Source organism: Nycticebus coucang, chromosome 1 (assembly GCF_027406575.1).
Source record: "Nycticebus coucang isolate mNycCou1 chromosome 1, mNycCou1.pri, whole genome shotgun sequence".
Taxonomy (NCBI): domain Eukaryota; kingdom Metazoa; phylum Chordata; class Mammalia; order Primates; family Lorisidae; genus Nycticebus; species Nycticebus coucang.
The window spans coordinates 21,787,353-21,810,057 of NC_069780.1; the positions used below are offsets into that span (position 1 = coordinate 21,787,353).

The 22,705-nt window shown below is 37.6% G+C and overlaps 1 protein-coding gene across 1 annotated transcript in view; it reads left to right on the forward strand.

Annotated features, from left to right (window-relative positions):
- The window catches only part of GRID2 (glutamate ionotropic receptor delta type subunit 2), a 1,435,943-nt gene that overhangs the window by 699,484 nt on the left and 713,754 nt on the right, over nt 1-22,705 (forward strand). The window contains exon 4 of the mRNA XM_053608318.1: nt 18,694-18,899. Coding sequence (XP_053464293.1) covers nt 18,694-18,899 — 206 coding nt within the window. The remainder of the gene's footprint in view (nt 1-18,693; nt 18,900-22,705) is intronic.

A 22,705-nucleotide genomic window follows, 5' to 3' on the forward strand; every position in this document is an offset into this window, starting at 1 on the left:
AAACTGAATGCTAGTGCTATGTAGCCAAAAAGGGTTTAATTTTGGCAGCAGTGATTCAAAAAGACTTTATGGGTAGATATCAATCTCCATTATGAACATTAGGTAGGATTTTATACGTGAGAAACAGCCACTTCAATGGAGACAAAACGTGAACAACCATTGAGGCCATTAAAATATCTCTGAGCATTTTTATTCTCCAGGCACTAGAATAAATATTTTATATTCATATCATTTAGTCTTTAAAACACCCCTAGGAAATAGGTGATATTATTGTCACAATTTTACAAATGGGGAAACAGGAACAACCAATGAGTAAGTTATTCACAAAAACAAAAAACATAGCAAAGAGATGGAAAGTCTGGCAGGGCCTATGCTCTATACAGTCTGTAAGACGTCAAGCCTCCAAATTTCAACATATGAAAAATTTAAAAATGTTATATGTCAATTAAGAAGGTTTAGTTACCATTGGAACCATGGAACGGACAATCATTGGCTCTCATTGACTGGCTTACCCCATCAGAGGTAGCTGCTTCCTCCTTGTGGACAAAAGTGGAGTCTCTGCAGCCACAGACACACACATGCACGCACACAAATGCACACTCACACACGCACATAGAAACACGTGCACACACAAAAACACATGCACAAACACACATGCACACGCACAAACACACACGCACACACCAACACATGTGCACACACAAACACACACATGCACACATGCACAAATACTTTTGTGCCTGGATTAATTCTTTTGGCCCAGTGGAAGGAAGCTGCATGACTAAGCAGACCCAGTGTATGGGTAGCTCTAAGAGCTCAAGCTAATTCAGAGCAGAAAAAAATTTACAGGCCAAACTGAAACTTAACACAGTTACTAATGCTAAGCTTTAACTATAAAACATTTACCTAACACTTCCAAGAACACCAGGATACAAAGATAATATTTCATGAAGGATATTCCTTGGAAAGGCATATATAGAGGGGAAAAATTTCTTAGTAAAATACGTTTGAGAAACATTAGGTTAAACAAGTTAAAACACATTTCTTTCCTATAGATGATTACTAAACATTTCATACAGTAAAATAAATTGTCATTTTCAAGAAAAAAAAAAGAAACTTAAGGAGAAAGTCACCTGGATTTTTAAAGTAAAGTCTCATGGTTCACAGGATTTGTTCAACTGGCCAGGTCAATACTGTTCTCCCTTTTTTCTCTGCAAACAGAACACCAAATTTATTTTGAGGGTGCAATATTCCTATTTAAAATACTATAATCACAGGATCTCTTAACAACTAGGGATTGTGTTATAATATTGTCAAGAATTGAGAAAGGTCTGAAATTTCACCCTATTTACAAGCTAACAAGTTAGCCTGCATCAGTTTCATGAATCTTAGCAGATAATACTATGTTCCTAGATTCAAAGCAATGGATTATTCCATGTGTTCCTGTGGTAGGCTTGTATGACAGCTAAGGGACACAGAGCTTGGGGAAGCCGTGTCTCCTCTTTAGTGAGGACTTTGGCTTTCATAACCTGCAGTAACACAAGTGATCTATAGAAAACCATCGCCCAATAATGAAATACTCATTTTCTTTCTACAACATGTTGACTACTAGCAAATTGCTCTGTAAGTTTGCCATTCCGCTGGTTAATCTAAATAACAGAGACTGGGATCAAATCCACTCCATTTTACTTATCTGTGTTTACTTAAATATATTATCATCCAAACTTTAATGAGCAGAACTGATGTCAACCATGCCCTCCAGAGTTCTGGACCCAGCCAGCTGAACTTGAACCACGAGCCTTTACTTTAAAAAGCTAGGTGGCTTTTTCCTTAAACTTCCGCATAAACCTTTCCACTTGGCTAGAAGCATTAATCCAGGTTTTATTTGTTTGTTTGTTTGTTTTTAAAAAAGGATTTATTTGTGGTTGTGAAGACTGCACCTTTGCCCACAAGGAGAAAACCGGTCATCTATAATTATTCTGGCCAGTGAGTTGAAGCTGACCCGAATGAATTCCAGAGTTGAAGTGGTGCCATGGGTCACTTCAGCAAAATTTGGGTAAAAACTCATTGTTGGACAACAGTGACTCCTATGTAGGGAAAACTTCCCACAAGCTTCATAGATATTACTTCATATAGCTCCCTAAAATATATAAATATAGCTAATTTTAGGGAGATCTCATTGGATTGATATGCTATCTGTTGCTGGTATTTACTTTAATACTTGAAGGTCTCTATGGCTATCCCTGAAGGGCAAGTATGCTCTTCAGGAGAGCAGTAACCTTCACATGAAAACTGTGGTACTGGCAGGGCATGTGGTGTCCTAAGGTATAGAGAGGTCTGATGACAATTGGCCAGGACCTGCCAGGTGGGACGTGAGTCACTTGTTCCTCCAGTGCTGCTTCCCGGGCAGCTTTAGTGTCCAGAGTTTTCCATTTGTACGGAGTAACTGAGGTCAGCCCTTGCTTAACAGAGACTTTGTGAGGGTACTGGGTCCAACTGTCCTGTCTACTCCAGGGGCCAGAAGACTACTTTTGTAAATAAGGTTTCACTGGGACACGGCTGTGTTTGTTTACTTGCATGTCATCTTTGGCTGCTTTTGAGCTACAACATAAGAGTTGAGCTTTTTTTTTTTTTTTAATAGAGACAGAGTCTCACTTTATTGCCCTTAGTAGAGTGCTGTGGCATCACAGCTCACAGCAACCTCCAACTCCTGGCTTAGTCGTTTCTCTTGCCTCAGCCTCCCGAGTAGCTGGGACTAAAGGCACCCACCACAACACCCAGCTATTTTTTTGTTGCAGTTTGGCCAGATTCGGGTTCAAACCCACAACCCTCCGTATATGGGGCTGGCGCCCTACCCACTGAGCCACAGGTGCCACCCAGAGTTGAGCTCTTTAACGAAAACAGTATAACCCACAAGCCTAAAATATAAGATGTCCCCCCAAATTGGCTTACATAGGGAAAATGGAAAATTGTAGTTAAATCTACCTTTCTTTACAAAATATTCGTTACAAAACTGTACAAAGCATTGGCCTGCATTTAAAGAACAGTGTATAAATAACCACAATGTCCATCCCTTCCTGGTACTTCTGGGGCTTTGTGGACATTCCTTTCTCAAGTGTTGAAGGTCTTGTGTCCCTCTACCTCAAGGAAACTGGTATATCCCATTCTAACAGACGTAACTTGACGTTGGTCTCAATCATCTCCTTTTTGTACTTAGACCTTTTATAAAGAATGGTACAAGAGCTACAAGGACATTTTTATAAAACAAGATTGGCTGGACATGGTGGCTCATGCCTGTAATCCTAGCACTCTGGGAGGTCGAGGAGGGTGGATTGCTTGAGCTCAGGAGCTGAAGACCAGCCTAAGAAAGAGCGACACCCTGTCTCTACTAAAAATAGAAAAATTAGCCTGGCATCATGGCAGGTGCCTATAACCCACCTACTCCAGAGGATGAGGCAGGAGGACTGCTTGAACCCAGGAATCTGAGGTTGCTGTGAGCTATAGTGATGCCATAACACTCTACCCAAGACAACAGAATAAGTCTCTGTTTCAAAGAAATAAATAAATCATTAAATAAATAAACTTACAAGACTGATCATGTCCACTGCTTTAGCCTTAACAGATCATAATAGGGGATTTGTCAAGCTGCATCATCACCAAGGACTCATTATGATCCAGAATCATGTCACTCACACAAGAAATTTCAGGAAGCTCAAACATAATTTATTCCAAATCCCCTAAGCTCCACTTAGGTAAGGCTGTCACCAGGCTAGTGTGGGGGAAACAGAAGGAAGCATCATGCCCAAGAATGGTCAGAATGGACCTCTGAATTTTAAAAATAGGTCTACATTATCCCACACCACTTTCATGTCAATAATTACATAGAAATCAGCTGAGTCGATGAGTCATTTTTTGGAATATTCCAATAAGTGATTAAACTGCATGACTAAGGTATGTGAACCAGGAGGATGTAATGGAAATATAGCTGCATATCTTTTTGAGTGAATATTTGGGGAGATTCTTGTGCTTCTCAAGAAGTCTGTGGATGGCAGAGTGTGGAAGAGCCATGGAGTTCCTTGATTACCAGGTCATTGTTGGGTGTTTTTTGGCACCTTTTTGTCAGGCTGCAAATGGCCCAGTAAGCTGAAAATATGACATAGGTTAGATTCAAGGACTATAATAATAAGCCTAAGTCAGCCGATCATACTGGGACAGTAATATGATGATCTGAGAGGTGATCAGAGGTGCAGAATAGTCAATGCTCTTGCAGTAGGAGGGACCATGCCCTGCATGAGGGGGATTTCCCTGCTAGGAGAAAAGAGGGCGAACTTTAGCAGGAATCATGAATATTACATACAGTGGTAACCTTAGTAACAGAAACAATAGAGTTCTTTAATGTGTGTGCAGTCTGTACCAGTAGATATATTATCATGTTCAGTCTGATAGGGAGGGAGAAAGCAGCAATGGCAAATTGTGTGTGTCTCTCTCAATAAGCAACTTGAGTCCAGTTTATCGCATCAGATAATGGGCTCTGACTATGGCCTTCTCTGCGGGTAACCTAGATGCCGTTACGGGGTACAGTTTGCAGCCCCAGCAAGGCATGTATTTCATGCACATACACTACTCTCCAGTGGCAGAAGAAACAGCTAAACTGTTGGCAACAGGCCAGCAGTCATAAATCTTTTTTAGACACAGGTCATGAGGGAGCTACTGTATTCTGTACAGTTGTCGCAACCGACTGTATTCTGTACAGTAGGTTCCTCTCACTTCTCAGAGTCACCACGCCCATCTTCATTACTGTGTAGATAGGGCTGAGCTTGGATGATCAAGCACCCTATAGTGAGTGAATACTATCAGGTCTCAGTTTAACAAAACCATTACTGAACCAATCCCCTTTGTTTATGGGAAACTGTGTGTCAAGGCCCTGCAGAGCCAGCACTTTGCTTCTGGTGGTAAAGTGGGAATAATTCTCCCAAAGGGAGAATTTGATTTTTGACTTGCATTAAGTAAGCAAACTCGCTGGGCCCTGGGTATCTTGTAGTTGAATTCAAGGTGACCCTCCTCAAAATGGGACCACCAGGCCACTCACGCATCAGGCTTTCTGTTTCAGTGATAGTCCAAGAGAAAGCTAGTAGCAGCTTTTCAAAACAGGTGTACTTGGTATCCAGGTTAGGGTAGCCACAGGAACAAAATCCCAAGGTGAGTATCTGCAAGAAGGATGCCTTCTTCTGCAGGGACTCCAGTTGGCTTAGTCATCAGTCACAGGATTGGATAGAGTCCAGTAAAGTACTCGGCCTCTCTTTGGGGGGAGAGAAGAGACCGCAGTCTTTCGTTTAATTGCAGGAGGGACTGAGAATTATAAGAGGATGAAACTTCATTGGTGAATGTGTTCCTGAAATTTGTTAGGGTTTATCAGCTGCTTCTGCCAGTGGAGATGTGATAATACTGCAATCAGGGCTATTGAGACTGGAGCTTCTGACTTACCAACCAACAGTACATAATTTACATTGAAAACTCGCATTTCCAGAGGATAGAGGCACTTGCACTAAATTTTGAAGGCAAATTACAGAGAAGTTTGGCCCGATCCACTAGCATTTCTCCACATGAGGCAACCTCTTTGAGCATTTATGCAGCAGGAATGTAGAAACAAATAACACACAAATCTCTATTATGTATTTAACGTAAGAAGGAACAACAGCATATTAAATTAGTACAAAGGGACCTACCCATGTTAAAAACTCCCACCAAACAGTTTAACTGGGCATAATCTCTCCTAGGCCCAAGACTGGATAAATACTATATCCAGCAAAGACATGAAAATTTGAGTTCCTCCCTTGCCCAAGGTTTCCTGGAATACTCAGATAGGTACATAGGGCCTTTAGTCCCTTGGGGTGAGAATTTTTCCCTGATGTCAGGGTAGCGGGGAAGGGAGGCATGACAGAATGTAGACCAAGGGAGATCTATTATGTGACAATAAACAAAGGACTTTGTATTTTAAGCACCCACTACATAGCTCAACCAAGTAAGCTTATGTTTTTAGACCAACCAAAGCTCTTTGTGCTCATGGATGACACAATTTTTTGCAGCTCAGACTGATTCTCATTTTTTTAAACTTTGATACTTGAGGGACCATGTTTGCATAAATGTTGTAGGAAAAAAAGACTTCAACAAATATTTTAAAATATTGGAGAGTGAATGTGTTAATGTTATTCCTTTGACTGGCACTTGCTTCACAAAAAAAAAAAAAAAAAGAAAGAAGAAGAAGTTTATTTGCTTTCTAGTATTATTCCTCAAAAAGTTATTGGAAGAAACACTAGTTGATGAATTTATACATCTCGACTTGAAAAGCAAGCTGATTTGCATCCTGCTTCCTCAAGGAATGCAGTATGTTTTAAATGCTACTTTTACTTGCTTTTTGGCTGTCCACTAAAAATAAAATAAATATTTTGAGGACACTGGGAATGTTTTGAGTTACTGTTTATGCACACCAGAGAATTAAAGCCAAAAGCGTCGGGTTTTTTTTTTTTCTTTCTTTTTTTAAACTGTGGCACTTGGCCCAATATCCCTCTGCATAGTTTTAATGCAGTCTTACTCATATAACCAGAATAACTCTCTATAGATAATGAGAAGTTAACAACTATTAAAAAATCAATACCATAAATAGATAACATTTTAATGAAAGGCCACAATCTGAAGGTTGAGGTTGTATGTTAAATTGTTGTCTGCAGATGCTGGGCCCAGATTATTACTGTGGGGAGGAATGCTAAACTTCCATCTTCCTTACTGTATTAGTCCATTGGATCCTATAAAAGAATGCATGATATTGGGTAATTTATGAGGAACAAAATTTATTTCTCACAGTTTTGGTGGCTGGGAGGTCCGATATCAAAGCACTGGCATCTGTTGCCTGGCTGAGTCCTCAAGTGGCAGTAGATGGAAGGGCTAATGGGGGAGAAACCCTAAATCCTTACATGGCAGGAGAGTGGAATAGGGTGAACTTGCTCCCACAAACCCTTGTACAACTGCATTGATCCATTCATCAGGATAGAACCCTCCTGACATAAAGACCTACCATTTGGCTCTACCTCCACACTGTTGCATTGGGGATTAAGATTCTAACGTAAGAATGATGGGGGATTCCTTCAGACCATAAGCCTTACAGTTAGAGTTAGGTGTATGAGAAAATTGACTTTTACCTTCACTACTTTCCTTCCAAAAATATAGAACTGAAAATTCTGACTAAGATTAAAACTAATTAGTATCCATGTAGGAAAAAAATTGTAAAACAAAGTTAAAAGGATATCAGAATGTATTGTTAAATTCTTAAAATATTTTTTGAAATATATTTTATTCATTATCTTATTATTGAATGACTAGCTTATAAACGAAAATTGAAAAAAGTTTTGAAAAAATAAGTTCTAATTTTCACAATAGTTTGTAATAACAGAACATAGTTCTAAATAATGAAAATGTAATAATTTTATTGACAAAGTATAAAAGTAAAACAGTTTAACTATTTTCAAGTATCTTAAAACTAAGGAAAAGAGGAACTTAATTTTAAAATACATTTAAATATTTAAAGTTTTTTTTATAATCAGAGGATTTTTATTTTTCATAATTTTAAAACTGATGGAGAACAGCTTTCAAATCCTTTCTGACTTATACTTGCTATAACAGGTTCCTATTTTTTCATTAGAATATGTATTTTTCCATAAAAATACTTAAATTGTTTAAAAAATGCTAAATTACATGAATTTTGTAGATTTATAATAAATATTGTGGAATAAATTTTCACATGTCTGTCATTTACATATATTATATTGATATTAATATTTAATATTATATTAAATGTGATATATAAATTTATATATTTGATGCAAGGAAGGAAGGAAAGAAAGAAGACAATGTTAAATATCCAAAATAAAATAAAAAGTGGAATACAACACAGAGAATCTGAAAACAGAGTATATCAAATAGTTTGAAAGATAATCTTCATTGATAATGAGAAATTTGTAGCTACCAATAAACCTCCCATCTATAAAAAAGTAATATAGTTTTAATGAGGGTCACAATCTGAAGGTTGCTTAAACAGTATCTGAAGGCTATTCAACACAGATTATTGTGGGGAGGAATTCTAAACTTTCAGTCTTTATTTTTATTTTTTTAGTTACATTTACATGCATGAGAAACACAGCTTTAAATATCCCAAGGAAAAACCTAATTAATATCTGTCTGGAATATGCGTAAGGATTTGAAAACGAAGACATATGTGAAGTTAAAATGTCTGATAGTTAGCCCAAATCAAATTTAAGACATCAACTCACTGAAGCCCAAGCACAAGTTACCACAAATAAATAATCTAATTATTTTTCAGTAAAATCAAAGCAATGCCTAAATGTGAAAAACAAAAGGCTTGGCTTGGCGCCCTAGCACAGTGGTTATGGCACCAGCCACGTACACTGAGGCTAGTGGGTTCTAGCCGGCCACGGCTAGCTAAACAATGACAACTGCAACCAAGAAAAAAAAAAAATAGCCAGGAGATGTGGTGGTCACCTGTAATCCCAGCTACTGGGAGGCTGAAGCAAGAGAATCGCTTACACCCAAGAGTTTGAGGTTGCTGTGAGCTGTGACGCCACAGTACTCTACCAAGGGCAACATAGTGAGACTCTGTCTCAAAAAAAAGAAAAGAAAAGAAAGCAAAACAGAAAAAGAAAAGGTTTAAAGAACAAGAAACTAAACTTCTACCTTCAGAATATGGCAAAGTGAATCTACATTAAACACTAAGTGGGAAAGAAAATTATTTCAGATTAATATGAGGGTACATTATTTATGTTTCTTAAGTAAACTTCAAGTGGTAGTTGAGCCCTTCACTCAGGGTGTGTGCTGCGTACGCTCACGTGGTGCACTGTAGGTGAGAGCTTACCAATAACATCCTCCTTCTGCTCCTCCCCCCTCCTTCCTCCCTCCATTTGCATTTAATTGTGTTTTTCTCATTTGAGAGTGTGTAGTTGTTTATCTGTTGGTTTCACATTAGAATTTAGTACATTGAATACTTGCTTTTCCATTCTTGTGATACTTTACTAAGAACAATAATCTTCAGCTCCATTCAGGTAAATACAAAAGATATAAAGTCTCCATCTTTTTATGGCTAAATAAAATTCTTTTGTACATATACCTCAGCTTATTTATCCATTGATATCCTGCAGGACACAGGTTGATTCCACATTTTGGAGATTGTGAATTGAGCTGCAGTTTCAATAAACATTCTAGGGCAAATGTCCTTATGGTAGAACAATGTTTTTTTTTTTTTGTTTGTTTTGTTTTAATTTCTGGGAAGATAACTATTAATAACAATTTTTAAAACACACAAATCGTTTAATGCAGCAAAGATCACAATTGCAAAGATGCAGAATCAATCTAAGTCCCGCTCAATTGCTGAGTGGAGAGAGAAAATGTAGCGTGCATACACCGCACAGTACTACTCCACCATAAAAGGGAGTAAAACAATGCCATTTTCAGCAACTTGAATGGAATCAGAGAACATTATTCTAAGTTAAGTATCTCAGGAATAGAAAAACAAACACCTTGTGTCCTTAAAAAATAAAAGTGGAGGTTAACAGATGGGTACACCTGGTCATAGAGCTATGTAAAGGACATCGGAAACTAAGAAGGTAGGATGTGGGGGCGAGGGATAAAAATATACTCACTATATACGATGTGCACTATTCTGGTGGTGGACATACTAAAAGTTCTGACTTCATTATACAAGTCAGGCATTTAGCAAAATTGCTTGCATTTTGATAAAAAATATTTGCAAAATTGTAAAAATTGTAAAAAGAAAAAGACTAAATAAATGAAAACAGATAAACAGAGGAAACTTACAAAGTTATGAATTTATGAATTTATGAATCCTTTAAAAGGATTAATAAAATGGATACACTACTAGCAAGATCATTATTAAAAAAAATAAAGAGCACAAAATTTACCCACATCAGAAATAAAAAAGAAGCTATTATTTCAGATTTTCCACACAGAAAAATGTTGTACTGGAAGTGCTAGCCACTGCAATAAAGCAAAGTATAGAAAACATAGTTTTGAAAAAGAAGAAGTGAAAATACCTTACTTCTCAATATGTGATTATATTGCACATATATCATATATTGCGTAAAAAACAATATAGAATTTACCAAAAACAATTAGAAATTGTAAGTTAATTAGCATGTTTACAGCCAATCATATAAATATTTCAAAATAATTGCTTCTCTGTAATATAAATAAAAAATTAAAACTAAATAAATTGTAATAACATCAAACACCTAGGAATAAGTCTGCAAAATTCTGAAAGACACATGCACAAAATTCTACAAAACATTCCCCAAGAAAATTTAAAGACGATCTAATAATGGAGTGATATATGTTCATGATTTAGAATATTTAATATAAAGATATTTATATTCCATAAATTGGTTTATAGATTCAATGAAATCCCAGTCAAAATCGTAGATTTATTTTGTTTGGCAGAATCTTTTGAAGAAATTGATAAGCTGATTCTAAAATTTAAGTGGACTGTATAAATCTTGTATAGTCACACTATCTTGAAAAAAGGGGAAAAAGAACAAAATTGGATGAAATGCTTTACCTGATTTCAAAGCTTACTTGATACTGGCATAAGGATTGGTAAATAGATAAATGAAATCTAATAGGGAGCCCAAAATTCACCCAACATGTATACAATCAATCTGTTGTTAACCAACATGCCAAGTCAGTTCTGTGACGTTTTTAATCTATAGTGCTGAACCAATTCCATAACTGTATGAATAGAAAAGAAACAGAACTTTCATCTCTCATCTCATTTACCATAGACCTAACTCAAAGATAGAAACATTTTAGAAGTAAGCCTGAGACATTACCTCCATTACTTTGGGGGATGCAAAAATTTCTTCTGTATCAAAAAGAACTAATAAAAAACTAATTTATTTTGGACTTCATCAACATTAAAATTTTCTGCTCATTAACAGACAACATTAAAAAAAGAAATAAACTATAAAGGATAAATTCTAATTTGTATATCTGAAAATCTTACATAAACATACATGATATATGAAGGTCTCAGAGAATATATATTAATAAACTCCTAGAAAGCAACATTTTGAAACCAAAACCACACTTTAAAATGGGCAAAAGACTTGTGCAGACAAGTCACATAAGGTAATGTATCAGTGACAAATAAATACAAGAACGATGCATTTTGCTTTATAGAGAAGTGCAAATTAACATTATGAGAAGGTACCAGTCCACACCCACTAGATGGGCGGATGGTCAGAAGGCTGATAACACTACATGTGAACAAAGATGTGGCCCAACTGACCCTCTCCTGCTTTGCTGGTTGGAATGTAAAATATGCATCCTTTTTGGAGAGGTGTTTGACCATCTGCTACCAACTTAAATGTCTACTTACTTTCTATGGCCCACCCATTTCACTCCACAGAAATGAAAATATATATCCACACAACTTCTTACACCAGAATGCTCATAGCAGCATTACTTAGTACATTCAAAGTGGAAACAACCCAAATACCCATCATTTTGAGAATTTTTAAATGAATTTTTGTGTATCCATATGGTAGAATATTATTCAGCAATAATACATAAGGAACTATTGAAATATGCCATGATATTATGTTGAATGAAAGATGCCTAAATTAAAAAGAAAAAAAAAAAAAGAAACTTCCAGTAGTATATAAAAAAATAAATCTCTAGTAGTAGAAATCAGACAGTAGTAGTTCCATGTGTTTGTCTAGGGTGAATTGTCTGGAAAAAGACACAAGATACCTTATGGGGTAATAGATGTAAATAACCTAAATATCCATTATCTTGTTTTGAGTGGTGGTAACATTAGATTACAACAACTAATCTTTGAACTAAACCTTTAAGTTCTGTTTATTTTATTGCATGTAAATTAAACTTTAATCAAAATTACAAGACAGAATAACCCATTGGCTATTTGAAGGTCAAAGAAAGTAAGGAAAAGGAGAAAAGAAGAAAAAAGCAATTTACACAGCTATTAGAATTTTAAACTAAATGCATAATCGAGTCATAATCACTTGGAGATTCTGAAGTCATAAACAAAAGGTCAGAATTTACCTTGGTAGACACCTACAAGCTAAAGTTCAAAGTATTTTAGAATCACTAGAAGAGTTTTTTAGTGATTGGAATGCCCGGCTTCATCCCAGCACCCAGGAATCTGAGCTTTTGTAAGGGAGTCCAGCGACTAGCTGTAGTTTCAAAACTTTGCGGGCGAGGCTGACATGCCAGCTTGGTCCCTCATGAGGACTCAGAAAACATCTAATCGCTTCTCTTCTCTTCTTCTGTGTGCCTGGTGAGTCTAAGGGATGCAGAACTCTACTTTTTTGAAGGAGCTCATTTCACCTTTGGACACTGGACATTTCTTGTTGTCAGAAAGCTTTTCTTTATGTGGAACAGAAAACATACACACTGGAACCAAAAGCCATTTTTACAAATAATATGCAGCATGTAACTCTTTGCTTCTAAATGCTGTTATCCTTATCCTAGTTCTCAATCTTTCTGTATCAAACATCTGACACATTTACAGAACACACAGAATGCCGGCTGTTGACACTGTAGAGAGAGGTGAGAACTTTACATCTTTTTAGCAAAATACAAAACACTTGGACTTTTTTGTTCTCTTATAATTTCTGTTTACATTTTCCATTTTATATCTTCGTTGTGTCACTCATCACATTGATCACACTTTCCATTTTCGCATTATCCTCAATTTGCATAGCATACTGTTTATGCATTCAACCGAGTGGTTTGCGAGAGGAAGCACAGTCAGTCAGGTGGGTTAAGTACTGAAAGGGGCTCCTGAGAGGCAGCTGGCAGTGGTCCAGGGAGACTGGCCATCAGGGAGGACCAAGCACAGAATTCAGGTGGCTGTACCAGCCTCCAGCTAGATTCCAGAATCGAGGAATCCTACTACTGCAGTAGCACATAAACCAGAAAGTTGTAAGAGGAGGTGGCCCTTAGAATACAAAAACAGCAGATGGATAACTTTAATGGAAGGATTATTCTATCCTGAGAATCCTGATGAGAGAAAAATTGCATTTCAGGACTGGGAGGACTGGGTGGAACCAATGTACTAGAATGAGATAAACGGGAAGGTTGATGTTCCCCTCATCAAATGAGCTACTTGACTTCTTTCATTTTCTTGCCTGAGAATAATACCAATTCCACAGCCTTATATTGGGAGGGAACCAGTTGTGAAGACTGGAGGATACCAAAGGACAGGGAACTGCTAAGCAGTTCTATACAGTAATTGTATGGAGACAAAAATTTATCAAAAGATGTTACTTTCCTCCCATACTCTCATTCTCATTCAGTTCTACTGTTGGCCTTATTCTCAGGCAAGACAGCAGATACTGGTGTCCCCAAGCATGTCCTAACAGATTATTGAACTAAAGAAAGTTTCTTTCACATCCTGTCTTTATTTTGCATATTATAGATCATACATATGGAGTTATAGGCATCTATAAAATCTCACACGCTGTTTGGGTCCATTGCTAATCCCTAAACCAGATAATTTGTCCAGGTTTATGAAGGGCTCTAAATCAGCACCCTCAATTCCATGGGACCCTCTGGTGGAAGGATGAAGGATGGATATATGTGGACACACATTTCAGTATGAAGGACATCTCACGTATCAGAAAAAATTTAAGGAAATCATAAATATCTCCATTATAATTCAACATTTTAAAATAGCTTATATAACATCCACTTTTCACATTTAGTTTGAATTACTTTATGGGCTTAGCCTTTCTAACATTTTTCTTATAGTTTCAAGATAGTCCATCTATTCTCCAAAAGATTTTTGACCCTGTGTAAATCTGTCATTTGTAAAACATTTCTGAAAATCAGGGACCTAAGTGTGTGTAATAAGTGTTGACACAATATACTATTTTAGTATGGAAATGACTGGATCAAATGCACGAGGTAGACATATACACTTCTGGCCAACCATGACACAAAAGAAAAATTCACCTTCAGGGACTAATGAGGGTGTTATTTATGGTCTCTTCTGCGTACTGAAAACATTGATTTACAGATTTCAAACTAAAACTCAGTATGTAGGCAAAGATCTGGGCCACTTAAGCAACAGCATTCTGCGTATCACTTTTCCTTACAATTTAATTGCCACATGGGAAACCCCTTTGAAAGGAGCATTGAGTGGCCATCATGATGAATGCATTTCTAGGAACCATCATGTTTATCCCGTGTATTCTTGATGGAGGTTTAATCAACGCCCATGAAATGGACACATTCTTGTTAATTGATTGCAAATGTTTATGATTACCCTGAGAGTGTTTTCAAATGTCTGATGACTATAATATTACTGACTTTCTCTCTAGACAGTCTTAAAACTGTTTATTACTCATTTGGCTACTTTCCAGCTTTTCCAGTTCTCTCATTTACTTCAATAAGCACCAACGAGCATATAATTAATCCAGGCATCTTTTTCCATTATTTCCTTTGCATTAGTAAATAGGATGTCAAGTAGGTAAAAAAAATTCATATTTTACCACTTTGGATTTATTTATTGGTAAAATACCCTTAACAAATATTGATAAACATTGATGGAAAGGTGTCTTTCATAGTGAAATACTGTGATCTCATGTTCAAATCTCAAGTTCTTATCAAATAGAAAAATCTCAATGATGGGTCACTATTCTGGACTGTGTCACCTCAAAATCCAGTATAACATATTATTATCTTTTTTTAAATGCAAAGTAAAAAATAAAGCAAAAAGGCCAAATGTACTCAATAAATGACTCCAATTCTTTTTGAAGTGAGGGTTCTTCTACGCAAAATGTTTTAAATCACTTGATGATTAAAAATCTTATTTTCTCATGAAGCAAGCCATTTATAGAGTATGCTTTGTTATCCGTATGTTGGAAAAATTCACTCAACTCAATAAAGAATTTCCTGTAGGCAGCAGTATGACATATTCCTTTATATCTTAAAAAAAGTCACAAGGTTCCACACATTAATTTTAAAGGTTGACATTCCGTCATAATTTCAGAAACCCCAAGAGTGGCTGAGGACAGTACTCAAGCCTTCCTGCTCCACGTGAGACCTTTGATGCTTGACATTATCAAAATGATTAAATGTCCTTAATCTACACAAAGGAGGAACAGATGAGTAGGGGAAAAAAAAATCAGACACAAGGACGTAGTGACAGATCTCTTTTCATATTAATTTGGTATTTTAAAGGTGAATATAGTGATCAAACTAGGAATTACTATTTTGGTATATTCAAGAGAAGGCCGCTAAATTTAGTCAAATTTCAAGTGTAGTTTGGAAAATGAGTATTATTGCAAGACTCCTCTCTCTGTAATATAGTCTGTGCTGTCCTCAGATGGTATAGACAGTGTACTTCCAGGAGGGCAGGCACTGTGTCTGTGTTGCTCAACATTCTCTTCTAAGTACCTGTCACAGTGCTTGGCACAGAATAAGCTGAGATTCAATTCAGAAGGGAGCTATTTGGATGCTGCCGCTGGTATGGAACAAACAACAGGGAGATACAGTTCTGATTAAAAGTTTTTTGGGGGGTCAGGTTGGAAATGTTTATACATTAAATTCTAATAGTTCCTGGGATTTTTTTTAACCTAATATACTTCAACATAAACTCTTCTTAATAGAGAGATTAAAATTAATCTACTTTAGAGATCATATAGTAAAGTTGATATTTTACATGATTTAATAAAATGGATCACTAAGCTTCACTCAGCTGCTATGTCTTGGAAGGCTGTTGTGGGAAGCTGGCCTAAGTAGGTAGCACCATTCAAATATCACAGAATTTGGTGGGTACTGGCATGTCATGTTCTGAGCCTGTTACAGAGATGAACCTTTAACTATTGTTAAGATTTTCTTGCATTTTCTATAGAAAAAAAAGAGAGCAGAAGAAAATTAAGAACAATTGTGACTTCTGGCTGGGGTTAATAAAGTCTTGATAATGAAAATGTACATTGCATAGAAATTTGCAGTTTACAAATCCCTTTAATATTTCACGCACTGTGATTCCTTTTATTAGAACAACGCAGTAATTAGGTGAAATAATATTTTTTGCTTAGGTAAGCTGTGGATAGCTGCTATTTCCCTTATGCATCTGTGTTTGTTGTGGTCGGTCCGTTGCTTTTATTGCCATTATCACATGAAAATATGATTTCTCATTTAAATGTTTATCCCTCCACTAAACTGAAGCATCTCAAGGACAGGAAATTCACCTTCATCTTCATCACCAAATTACCAGGTGCTTGTTTTAAAAAAGTATTAGTCAAGACCTTTTCTCTTGCAAGTGGCAGAAGCTCCCTTTAAACTAGCTTTTTTTTTTTTTTTTTAATTGCAGAAAGCCTGGGGAGCATCTGGCTTGCTTCTGCATTACTTTAGTTACTTTTAGGATTACAGGGATTAGGATACAATCATTTTTGAGAGGTCATTATCCTGCCTACCACAAATTCCTTTATAATGGCTAGGAAAAAAATGTCTCTCTCCCCCACACATATATCTTATGTTTAATAACTCAATTTATGAGTCTTCCATCACTTGCTATTGTGTAATTATCTAGTCAGTAAAATTAAAAATCATTGGAAAGTACTGAAAGTACATTTAAGCCTTTGTTATTAGTAAATAACACCTAGTCACACCCACTGGCTTAGAAGTTCCTTGAGATCAGGCACCACATCTGTTTTATTTCTGTAACATGTGAACTTAGCTCACTGCCTGCCAGCTAATCAGCGTACAAATGATGAAGCTGAAAGATTGTGATGAGTGATTATGGTCTTGTTCAATTAACAAAACCGAGCCCCACTGTCTCTTTTAATGACTCTTTTTCACGGAGTAGCTAATTGACACTGTAATTCAGATTTTTCTCTCATGGAAGTTATCAATTTCCACAGTTGAGTATTCAGCACTGTTTGGTATCATTTATTCAAATAGGCAAAACTATTTCTGTTTAACTTCTGCGTTCCAAGAGTCTACCTTGTACTTTATGGTTGTTGCCAGCTAGCCAGTAGTAAACTTTAGGGAATCTTGCTTGTTGGTGAGAGGAGAGGGTTGGTTTCTTAACAAACAGTTGTCTACTATTATTAACAATACTAGTACCATATGTTAGACTGGATTTTGTATACACACACACACACACACACGCACACAGCCCACCTTGCCAATTTAATCTTTGAGAGCTTCTATAAGATAAACATATCTTCATTTACAGATCAGGAAAAATTATACAATCATCTATGTAGGAAGTGACAACTAGAATTCCAGAGTAAAGAAGCATAAGAGTAACAGTGATCTTTCTTCACATCCCTTTTCTGACCAAATAACAACGTACATGTTCTTTCTGATCAAAAGTAAAAGCTAAAGTAATGTCATACTATTTCAAATCAAAGGGCATTAACTAACCAGCTCCATTTGAATCATACAATCAAACTAGTCACTTCCAGACTTAAACTACTTTTTATTCTGCACACATAAAGGCTCATCCACTTCAAGCAGATCCTTTAAGTAACACTTTATGTCGATTGTAAGTGTTATTTAGAATAAAAGCAAAACCTTTTTGTGTGTCTCACAGCAGTCTACATAATCTGACCCTCCCACTCTGTCCAGCTATACCTCACTGGAGCTAGGCTGCCACCAAACTGGAGTCCTGGGAGTTCTTCACACACAAGCTCGTCCCTGCCTTGGATATTTTCTGAGCTGTTGTCTTCTTTCCCCATCTCTTAGCCTGGGTAATATCTTCTCCTGCTTTACAACACAGTTTAAATACAAGTTTTCCAAAGAAATCTTCCTATAGTGTGCTCCCACCCTATTATTATCCACCAAAGCACCTTTATTGTTTTCCTTGCGAGCATTCTGTGTGATTCGTGTTTATAAGTTTGTTTGCTGGCTGACCGTCTCAGTGTGGGGATGAGTATGCCCTCCTATGGTCTTACACCCTTGTGCACTGTCTGAAGTCGATATTGAATAAATATTAAATACATTTATTATTTCAGCTTTGATATCTCATGCTCTGCTCTAGCCAAGACTTTTGTTCTTTTAATCTGCTTTGATCCTAACATCCTGGGTTTATTATACATATGCATAATTAGGGATAAGAAGTGTAAAGTAGCCAGGTGTGGTGCTCACACCAGTAATCCTAGCACTCTTGAAGGATGAGATAGGTAGATTGCTTGAGCTCAGGAGTTTGAGAGTAGTCTGAACAAAAGCAAGACCCTGTTTCTACTAAAACTAGAAAAACTAGACAGGCATTATGCCAGGCAGCTGTTAGTCCCAGGGAGGGATGTTAGGAGGCTGAGGCACGAGGATTGCTCAAGCCCAAGAGTTTGAGGTTGCTGTGAGCTATGATGACATCATGGCACTCTACCCATGGTGACAAAGAAAGAATCTATCTCAAAAAATAATAATAAATAACAGTAATTTCTACATTTTTTCTGTAAACATGTTAAATCATACAAAGCCTTAAATGTATTTGAGAGTTTCATCAGCTGCTCGGTAATTTCCGACAGCCTGCGATATTGAACACTACGCTAATCTGATGTGAGTGAAACAGCTCGTGTCTCCTGTCTGTGCTGTAATTCACATTTTTTTTTATTTTTTGCCTTTTGCTGTTTCTAGATATCCGTGGAATACAGGAATTTTTGGACAAAGTATCTCAGCAGGGGATGGATGTTGCCCTTCAGAAGGTAGAAAACAATATCAATAAAATGATCACTACTCTCTTTGACACCATGAGGATAGAGGAATTGAATCGCTATCGAGACACTCTTAGGCGAGCCATCCTTGTTATGAATCCTGCCACAGCCAAATCCTTCATAACAGAGGTAAGTAAAAATTTTCATGGCAGGGTGTAAAAATTAAATGCTTCAGAATAGACCCACAGAGAAGGTGGGAATGGAGAGCAGTGCGAGGGATTAAGTGCACAAATCTCATTAACTCTGATGAAGGCAGCTCAGAGAATTCCCCGCTCACATTTACCCCTTACTGTCCAGCCGAGTGCTGAGAATGTTTGCATAGTTAGGCACATAGCCACGATCATTGTAAAAAGGCTTATGGGATGTTAAAAGTGCTGTCAACCTAAACGAATCTAGCAAGTTCAAGAACAAATTCGCAAGTGCACAGTTCTCTATTTTTACAAGTTAAAGTTTGACTTCTGAGAAAAGATTTGCTTAAATCCAGATATTATTGCCTAAACATGATTACTTTTACAAAAACATATCACAGTTCTCTGTGAACTCTGTACCAAAAAAATAATTAAAAGTGTCTGAAACTCTGCAAAGTGATGAGCATTGTACATTTTACATGCCGCCTCCTCGAATTTTTAATTATATTTGTTCATTTGGCTAGAAGCTCTGAAACTTTGTAAAAATATAATTAAGACTTTTCAGTGATAGGTGTAACAACTCTATGCCTATTATTTACTGCTTTGCAAAGGATTTATTGTAGCATCGTTTTTGCCTTACATAAAATTTTTTTATAGCTACGGGCCTGGTCATGGTATAACATACGTTCACATGGGTTTTATTGTTAATGCTTTTAATTATAATGACTTTGTTTGATTCATACGTTTTTCCTCACTTTGTCATTGTGCTTCTGTTCGGTCCCAAAGTACTTCCATAAAGCCTTCAAATTGAATGTGTTAGAAGTTCTTTGACACTCTGTAATATAATTACCAAAAAACTTGTAGCAGAATATAAACCACTAATAAGAAGAAAACTCTCAGTAATAACAAATTTTTATTTTAATGGGGGACTTTGTTATTCAGTTTAAGGAAAATATAAAATGTTGAATGTTTAAGATTACTACGTGACTTAGAGAAACTCAATGAACAACTTGATTTTTCTATGATAGAATATTTCCAGTGTTCCAGGAGTTGGTTGCTTCCTTCACAAAACACAAAATCTTGTAGAAGATTGAGTGCAGGTACACAGAGACATGTAATCTGAATTAAAGAGTTAAAATTGCAGTAGAAGGGTTTGAGGCATCTGTGGTCATTTCAGGCTGGGGAGATCAAAGAAAGCGTCACTGAGAAGGCATCTGTGAACCACGCTTTTTGTCATGGTAGGAATTTGCAAAAGCGCTATGTAGCAGACAAATATCTCAGCTAATTACTTATCACTTCTGAGCTTCCATTTCTTCACCTATAAAATTGGAATAATATATTGTCTTTAAAATATTAAGAGCATAGTGTAGATTAATGAGATATGCTATCATGTGCCTTCTGCAGGAAAGGGCCTGACCTAATAGATGCTCAAGATGTGGTAACTTCCAGATCACTTTACCACATAGCGCGGGACCTGACACACAGGAGATGCTCGCAAGTAGATGCATGCTGAAGTGAAGATAATGTCAAAGTAGAGACACGAGCCTTGATTGAGTGCTCAGAGCAGAGCAAGTGTTGGGAACGGATTATTAGTAGGAACATGAACAGAAGCAGTAGCACATGTTGTGTGAAAATGGGTTTATAATACACAACAAAGGCATTTAGTGCCAGGGTCCCATCCCTTTGCCTTTAGTAAACAGAAGCCCTGGGCTTAGAATGGGACTCCGTTTGGGGTAGAGTGTGCCCACAGGTGGTGAGCTCCAGGCAGTAGTCGCCCCCTTTCAGACAGAGGAGATGATGATCTGTGCGGAGCTTGGGGCTGTGAGACACCAGAGCATATAGTGAGAGTGACTTGGGGCAGAATGTGGCCAGGAAACGAAAAAGAGAAAATTTTGAGATTTTTAAATTGTTCACCAGGAGATCATGGTATTGTATTCCTTTGCTAGAACTTTCATAACAAAACTCCACTGACTGTGTGGCTAAAACAACAGAAAGTTGTTGTCACAACGATGGGAAGGCTAGAGTTTCAAAATCTAGATGTTGGCAGGACTGGTTCACCCCGTGGGCTGTGAGGGAAGGAGCTGTCCCAAGCCTCCCTCCTGGGGTCTAGCCTGCTGTCCTCTCCCCATTTCTCTTCACACCGTCATCTCTGTCTGGATGTCTGTGTGTACAAATTTCCCTTTTTGTAAGGACACCAATCCTTAGGTTCACCCTCATGACTTCATGTTAACTTGATCATTTCCCTAAAGACATTATCTTCAAATAAGGTCACAGTCTGAGGTACGGGGTGTTAAGACTTTAACACATAAATGTGGGAACTGGGTGCTAATGGAATAATTTAACCCATAACAGGTGCCATTAATTGTTATGCTTAGATAAGGCAGAGGAGAAGGTTTGAGAGTTCAATTTGAAACATGTCAAATTTGAGCTAGCGTTACCCTAGCCAGGGCATCATAACTATGTCTTATCACTTTTATGTTACTTATTATCTTCTCACTACTAAATAATTTTTTCCTATAATCTTTATAGGTGATGAACTTACATAATCCTCATAAAAACCCTTTGTATTGTCATGAAGGTTATCTTTGTTTCACACATAAGGAACTAAGGCGTGTGGCCTTAGTAAGTGGTTCAGACTGGGCTCAGCACCCATAGCACAGTGGTTGTGGCACCAGCCACATGCACCAAGGCTGATGGGTTTGAACTGGGCCCAGCAGGCTGGGCCAGCTAAACAACGACAACCACAACAAAAAGTACCTGGGTGTTCTAGCGGGCACCTATAGTCCCAGCTACTTGGGAGGCTGAGGCTACAGAATCACTTAAGCCCAAGAGTTTGAGGTTGCTGTGAGCTGTGACACCACGGAACTCTACCAAGGGTGACAAAGTGAGACTCTGTCTAAAAAAAAAAAAAAAAGATGATATGACCGGTCAGAGTGCAGGTCTGGGACTGATTCCTACAGTTTGCCTCTATGGTTTGTGCACTGGTTCCCAGAATGGGTAGTTGTAAGGGTCTGACTGGAGTCCAGGAGAAAGCTCAGCGCTGAAATAGTTTATCTTTTTATTCAGTTGAATAATCTTTGGTTTACTATGCAGTCTGTCTTACAAACTATGCCAGGTGCTGGTACTTCACAATGAGGATGAAGGTCCAGATCCTCTCCTGGGGCCGACAGGCTGATGCTGGGGAGGGAAGCTCGGGAACATTATCAGCGGCGCACTGGAGCAGCACACACGTCCACCCTGAGCTGCACAGCCAGCTGCAGAACAGGGAAGCCACTCTGAGTCTGGTGGCAGAGATTAAAGTGTCACTGCAGAAGTGTTGAGGATGGACTTGTCACTGATGGTGTCCTGAAAGAGGGGACTTTTGAGTACAGCCCTAAAGGACATGTTGAATTTGGTCAGGCAGGGAAGGGAGGCAAGGCCGTTACACACAGCAGGAGGACCGTGAGCAAAGCACAGAGCCAGGATGGAGCCAGACCACAGAGGTCCAGGGCAGGATGGGCTGAGGTGGGAGTGTTGACTATGTTGTTGAGAACTTTGGTGATGAAAGTGAACATAAAGGAAGATTCAAATGTCTTTTTAAAACCCTAGTGGTGGATATCAGAAGCAGGAAAATCTGCTTGGGGAATGTAACAAGCTGAGCCTTTTGTACAGGTCTTAAAAAGCAATCAGTGGAAAGGGAGAGCTGGGGAGGGCATCTCGATGAGGTAAGATCCTGGAATGTTAGAACTCCTTAAGCTCTCTTCCAGGGGAGAGCTACTCAGGACCAATAACCGGAAATTGCTATTTCAAGGTAGATGAAATTAGTTC